The sequence below is a fragment of the Rhea americana genome, unplaced genomic scaffold (assembly GCF_003343005.1).
Source record: "Rhea americana isolate MKP2758 unplaced genomic scaffold, rheAme1 scaffold_255, whole genome shotgun sequence".
In the NCBI taxonomy this organism is placed as follows: domain Eukaryota; kingdom Metazoa; phylum Chordata; class Aves; order Rheiformes; family Rheidae; genus Rhea; species Rhea americana.
The window spans coordinates 1206286-1221783 of record NW_028186374.1 but is presented as its reverse complement, the minus strand read 5'-3'; the positions used below and the strand labels follow the sequence as shown (position 1 = coordinate 1221783).

The window sequence follows — 15498 nt, the reverse complement described above, 5'->3', positions numbered from 1 at the left end:
TATTTGGTAGAATTTGGCACTTCCCCCTCTCCCCCCCCATTAGCTGTATGGTCAGAGTTGAGTTTAATTTAAATGGCCTTTTGTAGAACATAAAAACCTCCATTTGAACTTGCTCTTTTCCTTGGCCTCTGAAGAAATCAGCTTCACAGGCAGAATGGGTAATGCTGCAGCAGCCTTGGAGCTGGTGAGTGATTTTGTGTTTCTGAGCTGGTCTCAGAGCCGCGTTTAGGAGCGTGTGGCTGACTGAACAGCCTGCCTTTGCTCCAGAAGCAAGATGGAGAGCAACAGACCTTCGAAGATCAGAAAAACCTTGGGAATCACATGCCTGCACAATTCAGATATGAAAACAAAATGCCTCCTCAACACACACCCAACACGGCTGCCTTTAAAAAATAACATTTGGAGATAAACTGGAGCATGAACCTCCCTTCTGCCAGCCCAGAGGCATGCTGTGCTTCACCACTCCTTTGAGCGAGGTCTGAGGCCACTSGTGTGCTTTGGCAATACTGGGGAGCTTTCCTGGTGCTTAGGTGCCTGGAAGCACTGGGAGCTAAGCCAGCTTGGGGTCTGAGCAGAAAACTGAGCRTTTACAGTTATATAAACAACATGGAAATGAATGAATTCTTTTTCCTCCATATGACTTCATTTAATACGTATAATTACTCATGCAATGAACCAGGGTTATGCTCTCTAGTCGAGCGGTTGCACAGACCTGTAAAGCAATGCTGGAATGAAGTTACGGCGGCACTCCCTGTGACTACACCCTTACAAACAACGCATGCGTGTCTGCAGCATCGGCACAGACGGGCGCAGGAGCAACGTCTGCAATACGCCCCTGAAGTCCCCTCTTGGCTCGTGGCATGGCTAGCTCAGACAGGGCTCCCTGGCTAGAACGGGGAAATTCAGAGCTGCGCACCGAGGTATGAATGTGGGGAAAGGTGACAAGTATGAGCAGATTGTCCCTAAAGCTCGTCTCCTTCTTCCTCTGCGCTCTGATTGCACCTAATCTCTCAGGTAAATAGTTAAAATATCTCCAGCTGACTGCAGTCAGAAGTGCAACGGGCTGGGGGGAACAAAAAGTGTTTCTTCCTTTCTTAAGTCCAATAGTGCAAGATTAAGTGGTCTTAAATTTTAATTCTTAGTCTAAAGAATGTGTTGGGTTTTTTTTGCTGTTCGCTGAGAAGTTGAACTTGCAATTCCTCTTTAAATGCTCATCTCTTCAAACACAGGGGATTCCCTACCTGTGGAATGGATGCAGGGTCAGAAAGGAAGATTTAGAAAGTGTTAGTTTTTGGCTCAAAAATATCCACTGATAGTCTCTGCCCTATGCAGGTTGTGCAGCCTGCAATCTGCTTTTCCAGGTAAATGCTAGGCTCCAAACATATCTAGAAGGTGTTTGACCTTCAGGGGTCCTGACTATATTTCAGTGTTTTTGAGATATTCAGTCTTCTGGAAAGAAAACCTCACTTGCCATTGTGCTCAGATTTTGCTCAGTTATGTCTTTCTAAATGTGCCATCTTAGCTCCTGAACTCAGGTTATGTCTTGCTCCCTTTTGTTCTCTGCTTCAGAAAAAATAATTTTGGCCAGCAAAACATTTTTACTGGATTATTTATAGTTCTTAGTTGCTAGGTAGGCAAAGATTGACTCAGCTTCGAGTCAAATGCTCTCTGAACATTTATTCTGYGGAATGGGGAAGATTGTGACAAGTATTTTTTGAAAGATGACAAAGCCAGACAACTAGTCTTTAAAGAAATCTGGTTCTGTTTTTACTGTATTTGTGTTTAATAAGCCCTGGCTAGCTGTGTGGTGTTTCTGCGCAGCAGATGTGTTGCYCATGTAGTGCCTGTCAGCCTTGCTCAGAACCGATACTCATCCAGCCCCGTCTTCCACACTGGGACAGACCATGGGGGAGAAAGCTGGGATAACTTTCCACCAGATGTTCTCTCGTTCCATTGACCTTGACCTGAAACATGAAGATTTATGTCTCCCAGTCTCTTTCATTAGAGCAAAGAGCATTTTCTGATTGATGGTTTATGTCTAGAACAGACCTTGTTGTTGTCCAGAGCAGATGTAAGTTAGATCACAGTACAGTACTCGTCTTGCCTGGGAACCGGCACGTTGTATCCAGGRTGCTGGGAAGAAAAAGGGGCAAACTGGTACATGCTAGGGTCTTGCCTTACGTAGTCGGTGTGTGTGGCTGGAGCATGGGTAGGGATGCTCCTAGAGCCTTCAGGTTAAAGGTGGCCAAAGAGGCTGATCAGCATAATTTGCTATTACCATCTTAAAGCGTATGCTCGAGAGGGACTGCCTTTCATTTTCACCGCTAGGCTTACAAAGAAATCCCTTTAGTTTTTTGGAGTGTTAGAGACATATACTCACTCTATTTTCCTGTCACCAATATTTGGAGTTCAGCATTCCCTTGTCAAATACCCATTTGCAGAAATTTCCTCAAATGCAGAGATGCAGATCATGCCCTAAGATACAAGATGCTGATGGCATTGGTGTCCTCCAGATTAGAAAGAGGAGACTAAATGGTGCAATGCTAAGAAGTTAAAAGACAACAACGTTTGTTAATACAGTGCTAAAGAGGAGATTCGTAGCCTTGCATATACAATTTTAAGGGGCACACCAGAAGAAGTATAGATGAGGAGAACCGCTTCCGACACTACACAACACTGCTCCTGAAACCACTGATTCTTCTTGCATTGCTGAGCCCCTGAAAGAAGAGGTTGTTATAAACAGAGAGATAATTTTATTAATTTTTATGGCATCCTTTACATTTAACAGTAAGTAGCGGTGATAGCAATGATGAAGTAGCAGGAACTGGTGATGAAGTATGAATGTTTTACATTCACAGAGAAGAAAGGGTAACAAAAACTATTCCAGAGACATGGAATCAGTGGAATTTTTAAGCACTTTAAACTGAAAAGTCAGAAAGTCAAAGGTACTGGACTTGATCCTGAAGCTGCTTGCTTCTATTGTGGAGATTCCTTAACGTGAAGAGAAGAAAATGAGTATCTAAATGATAAAAGCAACGTTCAAAAGAAATCACCACCATTGTAAATTGAAACCCATTCTTAGTGTAACGAATTAAATGGAATTAAATGGAGTATATTCCTGATAGGGTAGGAGGTAAAAAAGAAACTTACAGAGAAAATCTGGAAATTTCTTTCTTTTCTTTGAAATCATTGGAGCTGTAATTGTAAGAGTCAGTATCCTGGCTTGAAAGGCAGTTGTCTGACTTGCCCTGTGAAGGTTTTATCCATTGCTCGTGACTCCAAAACCATATGGAAGTGGCAGACAGCACTGGGGTAAGAGCCGCCTGGTCCTGCCTACTCTCTTGGTCCAGTTGTCTCCTGCACTTTGATTGTTTCTTTTCCCTTGCAAATGCATGGCCAGAGTTAATGGAGTATTTTAGTACTGAACCAACACATTTCTTTATTTATAATCAGTGCCTTCCCTGTGTAAATGGCAAAGGATTGCATTCAGCTCATCTTCTCTCCCAGTGTTAATTTGCTTACAATTTTTTGTGAGCTGTTGTGAGAGATGGACTGTTGGAAAACGAGAGTATTATTGTTTGCTTGGATATGGCATAAGGTTGTGTTACCTCTGGATCAACAGTATTTTGGAAGAGCGTGGACTTCTCTTCCAAAATACAGCTTTCAGCATGGCTCTGAGACCCAGGCAGAATGAAGGGAGGTGCATTAGTGCTTTTACTGGTCAACAGCGTGGAAGAATATCTTATTTGAGGGATGCAGTTCTCTTTGTCTGAAGACAGATGTCCAAACTAGGGCATCATTTGTTTGACCTATTTGAACTATGCGGCCAAAACACTATAATCCTCTGTCTTACCTGCAGTGCTGGAAACAACTTTCTGATGCTGTAGCACAGATATTCAATGACACTGAACAAACAACAGCTTCCACTAGAGAGTTCAGAAGTAGGTGGCTGTGTTCAAACCAGCAAATATGTTCTCTGTACAACAAACTCATCATTAGCTTTTGTTATAACTATTTTCTTTTTTGTAGAAGAGATCTTCCCAATAGCAGTCAGCAGCTATCCCAAGACTCTGTATACCAATAAGAAAAGAAGCTTAAAATTGTGATCTTCTTTTTTATAGAGATACATATGCCATCACTAGACCCTGAGGATTTTCCTAATGAAAGGAAAAAAGAGAAACCATAGTGGCTTTTGGGGTTTAGGTAAGTGAGGTGACAGGTCTGTGCCCACAATTTGTCAGCAAACTAGGAAAATTGTGTACTGACATAAACACATCCAGGAGATGAAGATAGGTCTTGACCAGATGAAAAATGATCTTTCAGCCACTAAAAGGCAGATCTCCAAATTCAGAACGATCTTCTTTTAAAATTGGCTTAGAGACAATTTAATTACAGTAGGGCTCAGTACTGTGGAATACAAATTATATATATATATATATATATACACACATACATACACCCACACACCCACCCACACACACCTCTCAAAAGATCCTGAAGTCAAGGACTTGAAAATGAGGAAACATCTCAGTGCAAGTCACCTCTGTTCAGACTGAAACATCATTTTGTGTGCATGAGTCATGCGGAAAAAATAATGTCTGGTCATGTAATGGAAGTTTATTACATAATTCACGCACTTATCTATGTTGTCTCCCAAAATTGATCTGGGACCCAAGAGTTTGTGGAAAAGTACTGACAAATGACCTCGATGTCAAAACTATGGAGAGCTGAACAAGAGACCAAATGAGTATTTGAGCTGCAGAGTTAAGATCAAAAAAAATTTTTTTTTGTTTTTTTTTTAAAAAGGTGTTTTGGAAAGAAAAAGTGCCTTAACAATTGTATTGACCCCAACCAGACAGAAGTGATAGAACTGCTAATAAAGCAGACAGTGACTTTTATGGCTATTTAAACAGCAAGGAAGAAAACAACTCATCAGAGACCAGAGATCTCTGAAGCTCAGTTTAAAGAGCAGCTGAACATTATGTCGACAGATCTATGTCAAAGAATCATAAGAGTTCGATCAAGTCTCTCTGGAACATTAATGACTTCATAAAGACATGAATACGAGGGATATTTTAAGGGCAGAAAGATGGCAGGCATCGTACCAATCCTTTAAAAGAATAATCACTATGAAAATACTGATTATGGGCCTGTCAACCTAGACTGGATCCTGGGTGGGACAACTGATATTAACTGGTTAATTCTGTCAATATAGGCTGAAAGAAGGCACTTTGTTTTAATGCCATCTAGGGATTAATGGAAGCTGGACCTTGTTAAGTGAAACAGATATGACTTTTTAAAAGTTTAAATGATAAAAGTAATAATCTTGTGCAACAGACATATATTATGCTAGAGCAGTTACCTTGTTCCTAGGAGAGTGTTGAAATGGCCACTGCTACCCTAGGTTGGTAGGAACAACTCCATTCCTCTTTCCCTCCAGCTCAGTAGTCCCTTGCACCTTGGGAACTATTCCCCTGCTGAGCAGAAAGTATGTGATCTTCTCAGGACCAGGAAGCCGCAGAACAGAGAGAAGGCTGTTCCCATACTGTAGAGAATGCTCACCCAGGGCACCCTGCCTTCTGCACTCTTCTCCCCAAAATCCTAATATTTTCTCATTAAGATGTCATAGGAWAAAATCCATAAGCCACACTGTAGGCGCCATCCCAAACCTAGGACTCCCTGATTCCAGAGAGTAACGTAATAGCTTCCATCATAATTCATTGATTAAGTCTATCCAAGAGACTATTAAGTACTTTGGTCGCAGTCTACAAGCACTTATATTATTACAACCCTGCAATAGAAAAAGCCTGTACTTGAGCCAGGATCATCTTCTACAGAGCCAAGTCAAGCTTGGAAAGAAATTGCATGTTTTTAACCATGAGGTAAATGGTCCATTGGAACAGTTTGCAGTACACAATAGAACATCTCTTTTACTTGACTTCATTAAATCAGACTAGATGACTTTCTRAAAACTTGACCTTTGCACACTGTTTTACTGATACAATGAAAAAAGTCTGAAATAATGAAAATGTATGCTTTCCCTTTCTGTAAGCAGTGTCAACTTAACTGCTGTGTCATTTGCTCTTTGGTTGATATTTCCTCTTCTTTGTAAAATACATCCAAATGCTGAAGTCACAGTAAAGAAAAGAGCAGTGTGCTTTTCTAATGCAAAACACAGCTTTGCAGAATTCATCTAATTTTACWTTCTTACACCTTCTTTTTCTTTCTTTTGCTGGGAATTCTAGATGAAGATGCTTTGCTGCCAGCACCTCAGAATATCTCTATTATTTCTACCAACATGAAACATTTCTTAACTTGGAGTCCTGTGACCATCCAAGGAGAAACTGTGAGATACTCCGTTGAGTTTCAAGGGTAACTTCCAGCTGCTTTTTTTTCTTCTTTGCTCTTTGAACTGTTTAGTTAGACTTAGAATCCTGCATTGCTTATGTGTCTTGAACACTGCTCAGTTCACAGATCTAAGAAAAGTTTGATATTCCATCATTGTTAATCACAAGTGGAAAAAAAACTTTGGTCTAATTCTGAGAACATTCTGAGGTCTTATCAATAGCTGATTGTTAATAGATACCTAAGTAATCTATCATGTATATTAAGTCCTTTCATGTAAGTTGTCTCTGACCAAAGAACTCGGACAGCTTAGAAGATAAGTAATAGGTTACTTAGAGGAGGAAAGAAAGCATTTGAGATTTATTCAGTGTTAATCTTTTAATCATTTTACAGACACTAATATCTCTTAGAAAAATGTAGGAGGCTTCTGGTGCATCTTGTGCTATAACTTGGATCACAACATGGCTTCTTTGGTTTACCAAAGATGACCAGGTCAAGGTCTCTGCATCTGAGAAGGCAGAATCTGGTGCATCAAATGCATCAACACTGGGTTGAATGTTCCCACCTCCCACAGTAATGTGCTGCATTTGGCTCATGGACAAACCTGCTCAGGAGATTATCTCTAGAGCACACCCATGCTGGATTCATACACTTCTGGTACTCCATCCCCACTGTATCCCTGAACTGGTTTTACCTGGAGAGAATTAGCAAGCAGTCTTAGCCCAGGTCATAGGAGATATCATAGAGATATCCCCATCACTGTCTTTGTAGCCTCTCTACTCTTCCTCTTCCCAGGGAGTATGAACGAGAATATGCCAATGAGAGCTGGATCCCCATCTGTGAGTGTTCCCTCATCACAGCCACAATATGTAACATCACAGAGGATATCTCAGCCACTGTGCCCTATAACCTGCGTGTGAGGGCAGATGTTGGCACTCGAAGATCAGAGTGGGGCACCTTGAAAGGTTTCTTCAACCGCATCACAAGTAAGTCCTGTCATTTGAATTATGCTCCATCAGTTGTGTTCATTTGTCTGAGTGCTCTGTTCAGCACTGAGGATTGCACATGTGCATGTTTGCATGTGACATGAAGCCTATAAATGCACAGAGCATGTCCTACACGCTCAGTTCCTCTCATGTCAAGTTGGGACATTTCACTCAGATGGCTTCCTCTTGAGGTAGGGCAATATTTCCCAGGCCTTTAAGTTTAAGGGCTTCAAAGAAAGATGGAACCCCCTAGACATCCCTCTTGGCAGGTTGAGAAGTCTTGCTCCTGATTTCAAAGAGTCAGTCAGGCTTGCTATCAATGCTCCACCTAAACTCTCTTCTGAGAAAGAAACAAACCTCACATGACCATAGGTCCAGGATCTATTCCTAGGAAAACTTTCTCTAGGAAAAAAMCACATCTTCTCCTGCCTGCCTCATGCTGTCCCATGCTGTCGTCTTGACGTGATTGCCTCCTCCTCCGTCACTGGATAGATGATGTAACCTCAGAAGGAGAGGAAAACAGAAGCCAAGGCAATGTCGCAGTCCCAACAATGCAGGCTGTCTTCTTCATACCCTTCCATCTCTTGCAGAGTTGAGGWCCAGCTCAACTCAAGGATCACATTGACCCATAAAATCAGCACTATCTAGTTCCAGTGTTTCTCCAGAATCATTACATCCTTTCTCTGCCTTGCCATCAACTGCTTTCAGCAATAAAACCCTCTCCTGAGGTCACTTTTAGTGGGCAATTCTCAGTCTGGGATGGGCAGCAGTCATCAGCTTTAGCCAGGGATGAAAYTATCTGTCCACAGCCAAAGTGAACCCCATCTGAAACCTTCATGGGTCATTAGAAGTTACCTACTAACTCATGAGGGAGCAGTCCTCAGTCATATAGAGCCCTTAGTCAAAGTAGCMCCATCAGAAGTGCTACATAAGATGGTAAGTATGTCTGCTGGTGTGGAACTGTTTCCCTAGAGGGCAGTTTTAATGAATCTTTTCCTTTTCCAGTTACTATTATAGCATGGAGTTGAGCCATGGATCAAACTGTCAAGCAGAGAAAGAAAATATTCCTTAACTTGACCCTCTTCACAGATGAGGSCAGCAACTTTCTCATTCTTCCCTCTTTCTCATTCTCCCTCTTCTCCCAGTGAGCTTTCAGAAGGGGACTGTCTTCTTGCCTAAGGGATAAACCATGACTTTGRCATAGATGGAAGCTGCAGGTGGCATCCGGTCCTTCCTTAGATACTGTGAAATAGGAGACTACCATACCAGTGACTGCACTCATCCCAGGTTCTGGGCTATTCATTGACTGGTAGCTGTGCTGCTTCACTCTCTGGGTTCAGTCAGAATTCCCTGTAAAAGGTGTTATGATTTAAAAGGCAGCTGATAGGAAAAATAGACTTTTCCATCCTGCCCCATCTGGCAGAGTGGATTATATGAGAAGTGGTCATGAAGGCTCCTACAGCCTAAATCACAGATGCAACAGACTCCACAATTCAGGGAYCTTGCAACTTTTCACTGCAAATTTTCAGGTCCTAGTAATGAGCTGCAGACACCAGTTCTTCGAATGATTCTCAGTTCTAGAATAGCCTCATAGTGCTGTCACTGGCTGGAGGTGAGGGGGTCTGTTATCTTCCTTTTCTCTGCAAGCAGTTCTGTATCATCAGCACCAGGTCACTGTCTACCTGCAAGGTACAGCATTGCTGAAAAACAAGCAGATCACGGAAGAACATTCATGCAGTAAGTTCTGTCTTCCARCTGCTGAAACCATCAATATCTTCAAAGACTTGAACTGTAGCTTTGAGCAGTTCTCATTCTGGTCACCAAAAGGAAGTTGGTATGTTGCACATATGTGCATTAGTGTCCAGCTCCTCATCAGTCAAGCTGTTCACCAGCTCAGGCTCACAACCCATTTCCTTCAGCTTGTGTCTTCATTACCTCTGCTGTAGTTTGATCCTAACTCTACATGACGACTTCAGCCTTAAGTCAGCACCAATGGAGATGTGTGGCATGGCGAGGCACTTTCTCTTGTGACTGGAAGCTCAGTCTGCTGAACTTTCCTGCTTCCTTTCCTCTTTCTGCTTTGGTGTTTCTTAGGAAATATGGCATTCTGAGACTGACAGGTACTATGGAATTCAAGGCACAGCCCACAAGTTATACTACACTCCATATTTTGCTCATGGAAAGACAGGGCATCAGCATAACCCACACTACTTCTAGATCAAAAAAGCCCTCTAGTCTCAAAGCGTTAGGTGTACATGAAAAATATTTCAAAGATCTTTCTAAAAAAATAGTCAGTAATACTTCCTCATTTATCAACACTCAGATAGCTACTCGGTAGCCAGGATGACAATACAGGAAGTAAATATTAAATGCTCCTGTTTGGTGAGTATTTGCATCTTGCAACATCCAGTTTTTAATACACTAGTTAGTTTTAAAACTCAAAATGGCATTATTGCCTTTTTCTTTTTGAGGGCTCATGATGTTAATCAAATTCAGTTTAAAGGTAGGAAATAGTTCTCCTGGTCTCCCATTTGTGGAATACTCACTGTGAACAAACTTTTCCTATTCCTCAATATTAATGTCAATTCACTTCATGCAACAGGAATTCCTATTAAATACTTGGCTTCTCTATGTTCTTTTCATACATTACTCTCCTTACTTCATTGAAAACAAGAAGATTGAAGCCAGTTTCGGCTATGACAGAATTGTATGAAATGGCACAGATAAGTATATTAGTGCAAATATGATCTCTGTACTACCCTGATTCCCAGTTCACAGATGTACACTGTGTAGTTGGAGCCATGTTTGATTAATTATGATCATTTCTGTAATACTCCTCACAGCATAATCCCGAACTGTTCCTAACTCTGAATATTGAAGTAAGCATGAAGCAAATAGTGCCTAGTGACAAAAACTAAGTCACAGATTGCGAGCAAACCAATTCTATCCAAAATCATGTGGACACTGGATGGAAATCCAGGATTCATGTGAACCAAATGAATTCAGCTGGACTCCTTAAGCCAGGTCATCAAGAATACACACAATATTAATACTATAGAGAGATTAACCTTAAGTGAGCCTCAGGCCTTTAGTCACCACAGGGCTCAGAGTTGTGTGGGTGAAACATGCGGTGCTGTCAAGCCCTTAGCCTCCCAATCTCTGTGTACCGTCAGCAGCCTGAAAGCCCCAATTTGTTCAGTGAGCAGAGCACACCTCCAAAATCCTACTGCTGCAAGCAGGCTCATTTCTCCTTCTGTCAGGCAGATTTAGAGCAGTTCTCAGCTACAGAAATTTTGGGAAAATGTAACCCAGAAATTAGTAGAATAACTTCCCCCCATACACACACCAGCCCTTTCCCAGGGTTCTCCTTTCAGATAGAAACATTGAACTCTGCTTATCCTCAAGGCTCATGTTGCTTTCCCCTTCATCTTTGAGCTATTGCCAAAATTTCCATGAAGGAGCAGTGGCTTCCACATCCTGTACAGTCTTACTGCTACGCTAATGCCCAGGAGCAGAACTGGCCCGGTCGGATGTCTCAACTTCTGGTGGCCCAACTGGTTCTGCTGCTGTAGATCACATGGGATCCTTGGGCCAGTCACTTCCCTCCATTGGAGAAGATTCAAAACAAAGCTTGTGCAACTCTGCTAAAACATCACAACACAGTTATGGTCCTGCTCCTGTTCAATACCTAGACATACTGGGAAAAAGGCAGAGAGATTTCTACCCACTGAAGCAATCAGCTGTTATTCCAGATTGATATGCTACTTTGCTCATAATGGCAGCTGAAGGAGAGTGACAGCAAGGAGCTTCTCTTCCTCTCCTACCTAGGAAAAGGAAGACTTTTTATTTAATAGTTGCCTCTGGTGTGATAATGGTGCTCTCTCTATGTTGGCAGCTTACCTGACCCCACCTCAGATGAAGATCATAGTAGACGGGTATCATTTACTAGTGGAGCTGGAAGACATGGGACCCGCCTTTCAGTTCTGTGTTCTCTATTGGAAGAAAGGCCAGGAGAGTAGGGTGAGTCTTACCYTGGGTTTTGGGTGAGGATGGAGACCCCACATGACTTAGAGTGAGACCACACAGACATTGTCCAGGGGCTGTTCTCCATTCCACACTGCAACAAGTGGATCATCAGTCACTGCACACATGAGCATGTTATTCTCATTCCTGTGGAGAAGCCAGTCTGCTCTTTCCACATTTCCTTCTTCTTGGAAGGGGAATCCCACAGGGAACGTCAACATTTAAAATAAACTAGAACAGAAGTCATGAACTGAAGGCTGACTTTCTTCTCAGAGTATCCTTTGGTTTACTTGGACCTAGATTAAGGTGTCACACTGGAGGTGTTGACAAAGGTTTCTCAGGAGTCGCTTGTAAAATACAACTTCCCAGTGAGAATGAGCTGTAACATTTAGCTGAGGGTACTGATTATACGCCAAGTAATAATGAAAATTGACAATTTGCATTCCATTCAGGTACTTCTGTTTTTATTAGACACCAGTAATTTTTCTCTTGGGAATGCCATGTTTCCATAGCACCTAAAAACATAAAAATATGAACTCAGCCGTATCAAATCAGATCACAGGTCCATTCAGTACAGTCTTTCTTCCAGTGGCCAATGGAGATGACCAAGGAAGGAAATAACAGGATCCCTGTACAGTCACACTTAGATTAGTTTCACAAGCTTCAGAGACACACAGCTGCAGGGAATTCCTGAGCCAAAACTGGTGCCTTTAATGTTCTGGTTTTGAAGCCATGTAAACTTAGCACATACAACTTTCTGAAGTAAGGAGTTCTGCAGCTTGTGTTGTGCTATCTGAATCTTAATTTAGAAAAGAGCAAGTTATTCCCTGTTAACTTTCTGCACCACACCAATTATTTTGTACTGGCCACCTCCTGTATCCTATAAGAGCCCTTCTATCCTTCCAGTTCTTGTCATACTCCTGTGCCTTTACTAAAGGGGAAAGAGACTATACCTGCACAGTTCAAGGTGCAGGAGCAKTGTGGATTCATACCACAGAACAAAATAAGTCTTCATACTCTTTTCTTTTCCCAGCAATTATTAATATTTGTGACCACTRTAGAGCTGAAACTTTCATAAAACTTCTTATTTGAACCTAAAATGCCTGTTCCTGACTGGGATGTTCCACTGATGRTCATTGAGTATGCAAAAGTGCAGGAGAAAAATTCCTATGAACATCATCTCATATTTATCTGTGCTGAATCTCATTTATTATTTTAAGACCCTCCTACAATTATTCACAGTTGGCTGTCATTTTTAGTACCCTGATGTGTTTTTTCTGAGTATCATTGGTATGTATCAGTCTTCATCCTTCTAGATCATCTGCAATATTTTAGTGACTAGAGATCTACATGGGCCTCCACCATAAACCTCTAAAGTATACATTTTGTATCCTACATTTTAGCTAGCAATTTAACCATGCAAAAAGCTTCCTTCTGCCCAGGAGCAGCAGGAAGCAAGGCTGTTCTCTAAGGACAAGCAAGCCAGGAACTAAGGGGGAGCCCACCACAGGCAATGCCTTCCTTCATGGGATGCAGACCTACAGGGTTGATGACAGCAGGCACAACCAGCTGTTCATAACAGGATCTATCAACTGCCCCAGAGAAGTCAAGCAATGCACTAGGCCCAGGGTCCATCCAGGGAGCCCAGTCAGGAGGCAGAGGATTCAGGGTCAGAGACAGGAATGGAGACAAAGCAGCAATGTACTTGTCTGGTGCCCATCCAGGAGACCARTTATCTACAGCACAGGCCCAAGGCCCATTCAGAAGGCAGAGCTAGAGACCAGGATTCTTATGACACATCTCAAGAAAAGAGTGAGGAACCTGGGCTGAGCTTAAATAGGGTTCCTGGGCCATGGGCAGGGTGGTGGTGGTAGTGGGGCAGCCCAGCTGAGGCTGGTCAAAGTAATCACAGCCTAATCAGTGCACATAGAGCAATGAGGCCTTCTTATCCCATGGTTCTTAACTTAGTAGCCTTATGAAAGGGCCTTTCTTGACAGCCTTTTGGAAATCCAAGTAAATTGTATCAACAAAGTTTCTCCTGTCCATGTGCTWTAGAAGAAATTCTATAGACTTGGAGCTTATTTCGTTTTACAAATACATATTAGTTCTTTCCCAATATGTGATATTTATTCCATGAATATTATTTCCAGACTTCAGAATACTTTCTATCAACTGGACTGTCATAAACATCAATTTTACCATTCAGTACTTGTCCAGATGTCTCCTGGGACCCTTTTTTTTTTTTTTTTTTTTTTTTTTTTTTTTCACTTTTTTTTTTTTTTTTTTTTTTTTTTCAAGAGGTTATGCATGCAAGCTAGTAATTGACCTGATTTTGTCCTTGAAGTCTTTTCAAACCTGTTGGCCTCAAGATCACCCTTCTGTGGAGGGGGGCATTTTGATGGAGAGAAAGACTYGCTCTTCCAGGAGACCCCTGCTGACTAGTTGATGGTGTCTGCATGCATGTGATGTGGAAAGCTCATGAGGCCTGCTATGAATGTAGGCTTTGCATCTGCAACACAGAAAGAATTAGGAGCAACTGGTTAAGTAYTACCTGTCCTCTTTTCATGGATGAGCAGACTAGAAATAGCAACTTCATCTTGCTGGCAGTTAACGGAGCCCCTTTTTTTAGAAGATAACCATGTTCCAGTGTTCATACACTGCTTATGGTGCACTAGAGCGTGTTACAATTGTACATGCCAGATTTTGAGGGGCAGCAGTGAGAGAGTGTATATAAGGACATCATCAACGTGAAAGAAGTTCCCTTATACTTCCCTTTCAGTCTGTTAGGAACCAAATATGTGAAGAAAGCACAAATKAGGGACAGAGAAAATATACAACGCTGTGGGACATGGCAGTATTGTACAGATGAACAAATGGAGAGACTTCAAACATCTGAAGCAGCAGGACTCTGGGGGTGCAAAATCTGACATGGTACTGAGGTCTATCTGCTGCTCTCACTTGCTCCTCCTTAGCCCATCTCTTTCCCTCTCTGTGCTGCAAAATCACAGAAAGGCTTCAGCACCCCTAGAACAGCAGCACTGGTAGCACAGGCATGGTATTAGCATCCTGGCAGAAACTCTGATCCCAGACCAATCATCCAGCATTTCACCAGGGGAGTAGGTCATGGTCTAATATTGTGGCCCATAACTATCATGAAACTTGTTTGGTCCGTGGTTCATTTCTTCCATTCCCTCCTATCCTCCCAGGCAAGTGTGGTCACATTCTTTGCTCTACCATGCTTTCTCACTTGCTGCTTTTCCTTTCTCTTCTTTTATTCACACCATCTGCTCTGACATCTGCAGATAAATAATAATCTATTATTTTCCTATCTTTTCTCCTAACAACGTCCAGGCTAGCATTGACAGTGGGACCCCTGCACTCAATTAGCCCCTTACCCTAAGTTGTGATGCTCCTTCTTCTGGCCTTTTGCAGACGAAGCAGAAGATGGTGAAAGAGATCGGCTCCACGCTTCACCTGGACACCATGGAGGCAGGAAATGACTATTGCRTAAAAGCTCAGACGTATGTAGAGGCCATCAACAGAAGCAGCAGCTTCAGCCAGATGCAGTGCGTGAGGGCAGAAGGTAACAGCTAGCTCTCCTTTCCGTTCCCCCAGTGTAGTCACACCTAAGCAGGGCACTTCAGCAGCTCAGCTCCCTTCTTTTTGTTTCTGCCTAATGTCTCCTGCCTTGTTTGCAAGTGTGCTGTCCCATTTATTCCTTGGGGGAGATAAAAAAGGTGCACTGGCACTGAAGTCCTTTCCTGGTGCGTGCGCAGTGAATCTCACCAGGGTGAGTGGGAAGAGCARTCCCAGAAGGATCAGTCTGCCACCATTGAGTGGTTTGTCCTCACAAATTCTCTGAAGTTTTTCACCCTCTGTTTTCTCTAGGTGGCAAGTCCGTGWGGCTTATTACTGCCCTCATCTCTTCTGCCAGCTTTGCTGTGGCGGCTTTGACCCTGCCTTTCCTCGCCTGGAAAACAAGTAAAATCTTTCAGGATTCCTGTTGCCCCATTGTTGTCCTGCCAGACACACTGGTAACTTTTTTGATTTGCCTGTTGCTACTAGGGGGCTGGGTCCTGAGCACCACATCTCTGGACGGTTGTGGCAGGCAAGATAGGAAGAACAGTTTTGGTGGGGGCAGGTA

At 42.5% G+C, this 15498-nt stretch overlaps 1 protein-coding gene across 2 annotated transcripts in view; it reads left to right on the top strand.

Moving 5' to 3' along the window:
- Nucleotides 1-947: 947 nt before the first annotated feature.
- The window catches only part of GSG1L (GSG1 like), a 107295-nt gene continuing 92744 nt past the window's right edge, over nucleotides 948-15498 (top strand). The window contains exons 1-6 of one of the 2 annotated variants that reach the window (XM_085307255.1): nucleotides 948-1012; nucleotides 6235-6372; nucleotides 7141-7331; nucleotides 11227-11351; nucleotides 14787-14937; nucleotides 15243-15388. In XM_085307255.1, coding sequence (XP_085163381.1) covers nucleotides 948-1012; nucleotides 6235-6372; nucleotides 7141-7331; nucleotides 11227-11351; nucleotides 14787-14937; nucleotides 15243-15388 — 816 coding nt within the window. Of the gene's footprint in view, nucleotides 1015-6234; nucleotides 6373-7140; nucleotides 7332-11226; nucleotides 11352-14786; nucleotides 14938-15242; nucleotides 15389-15498 lie in introns of both variants that reach the window. The other variant, XM_085307254.1, reaches the window with a different exon arrangement.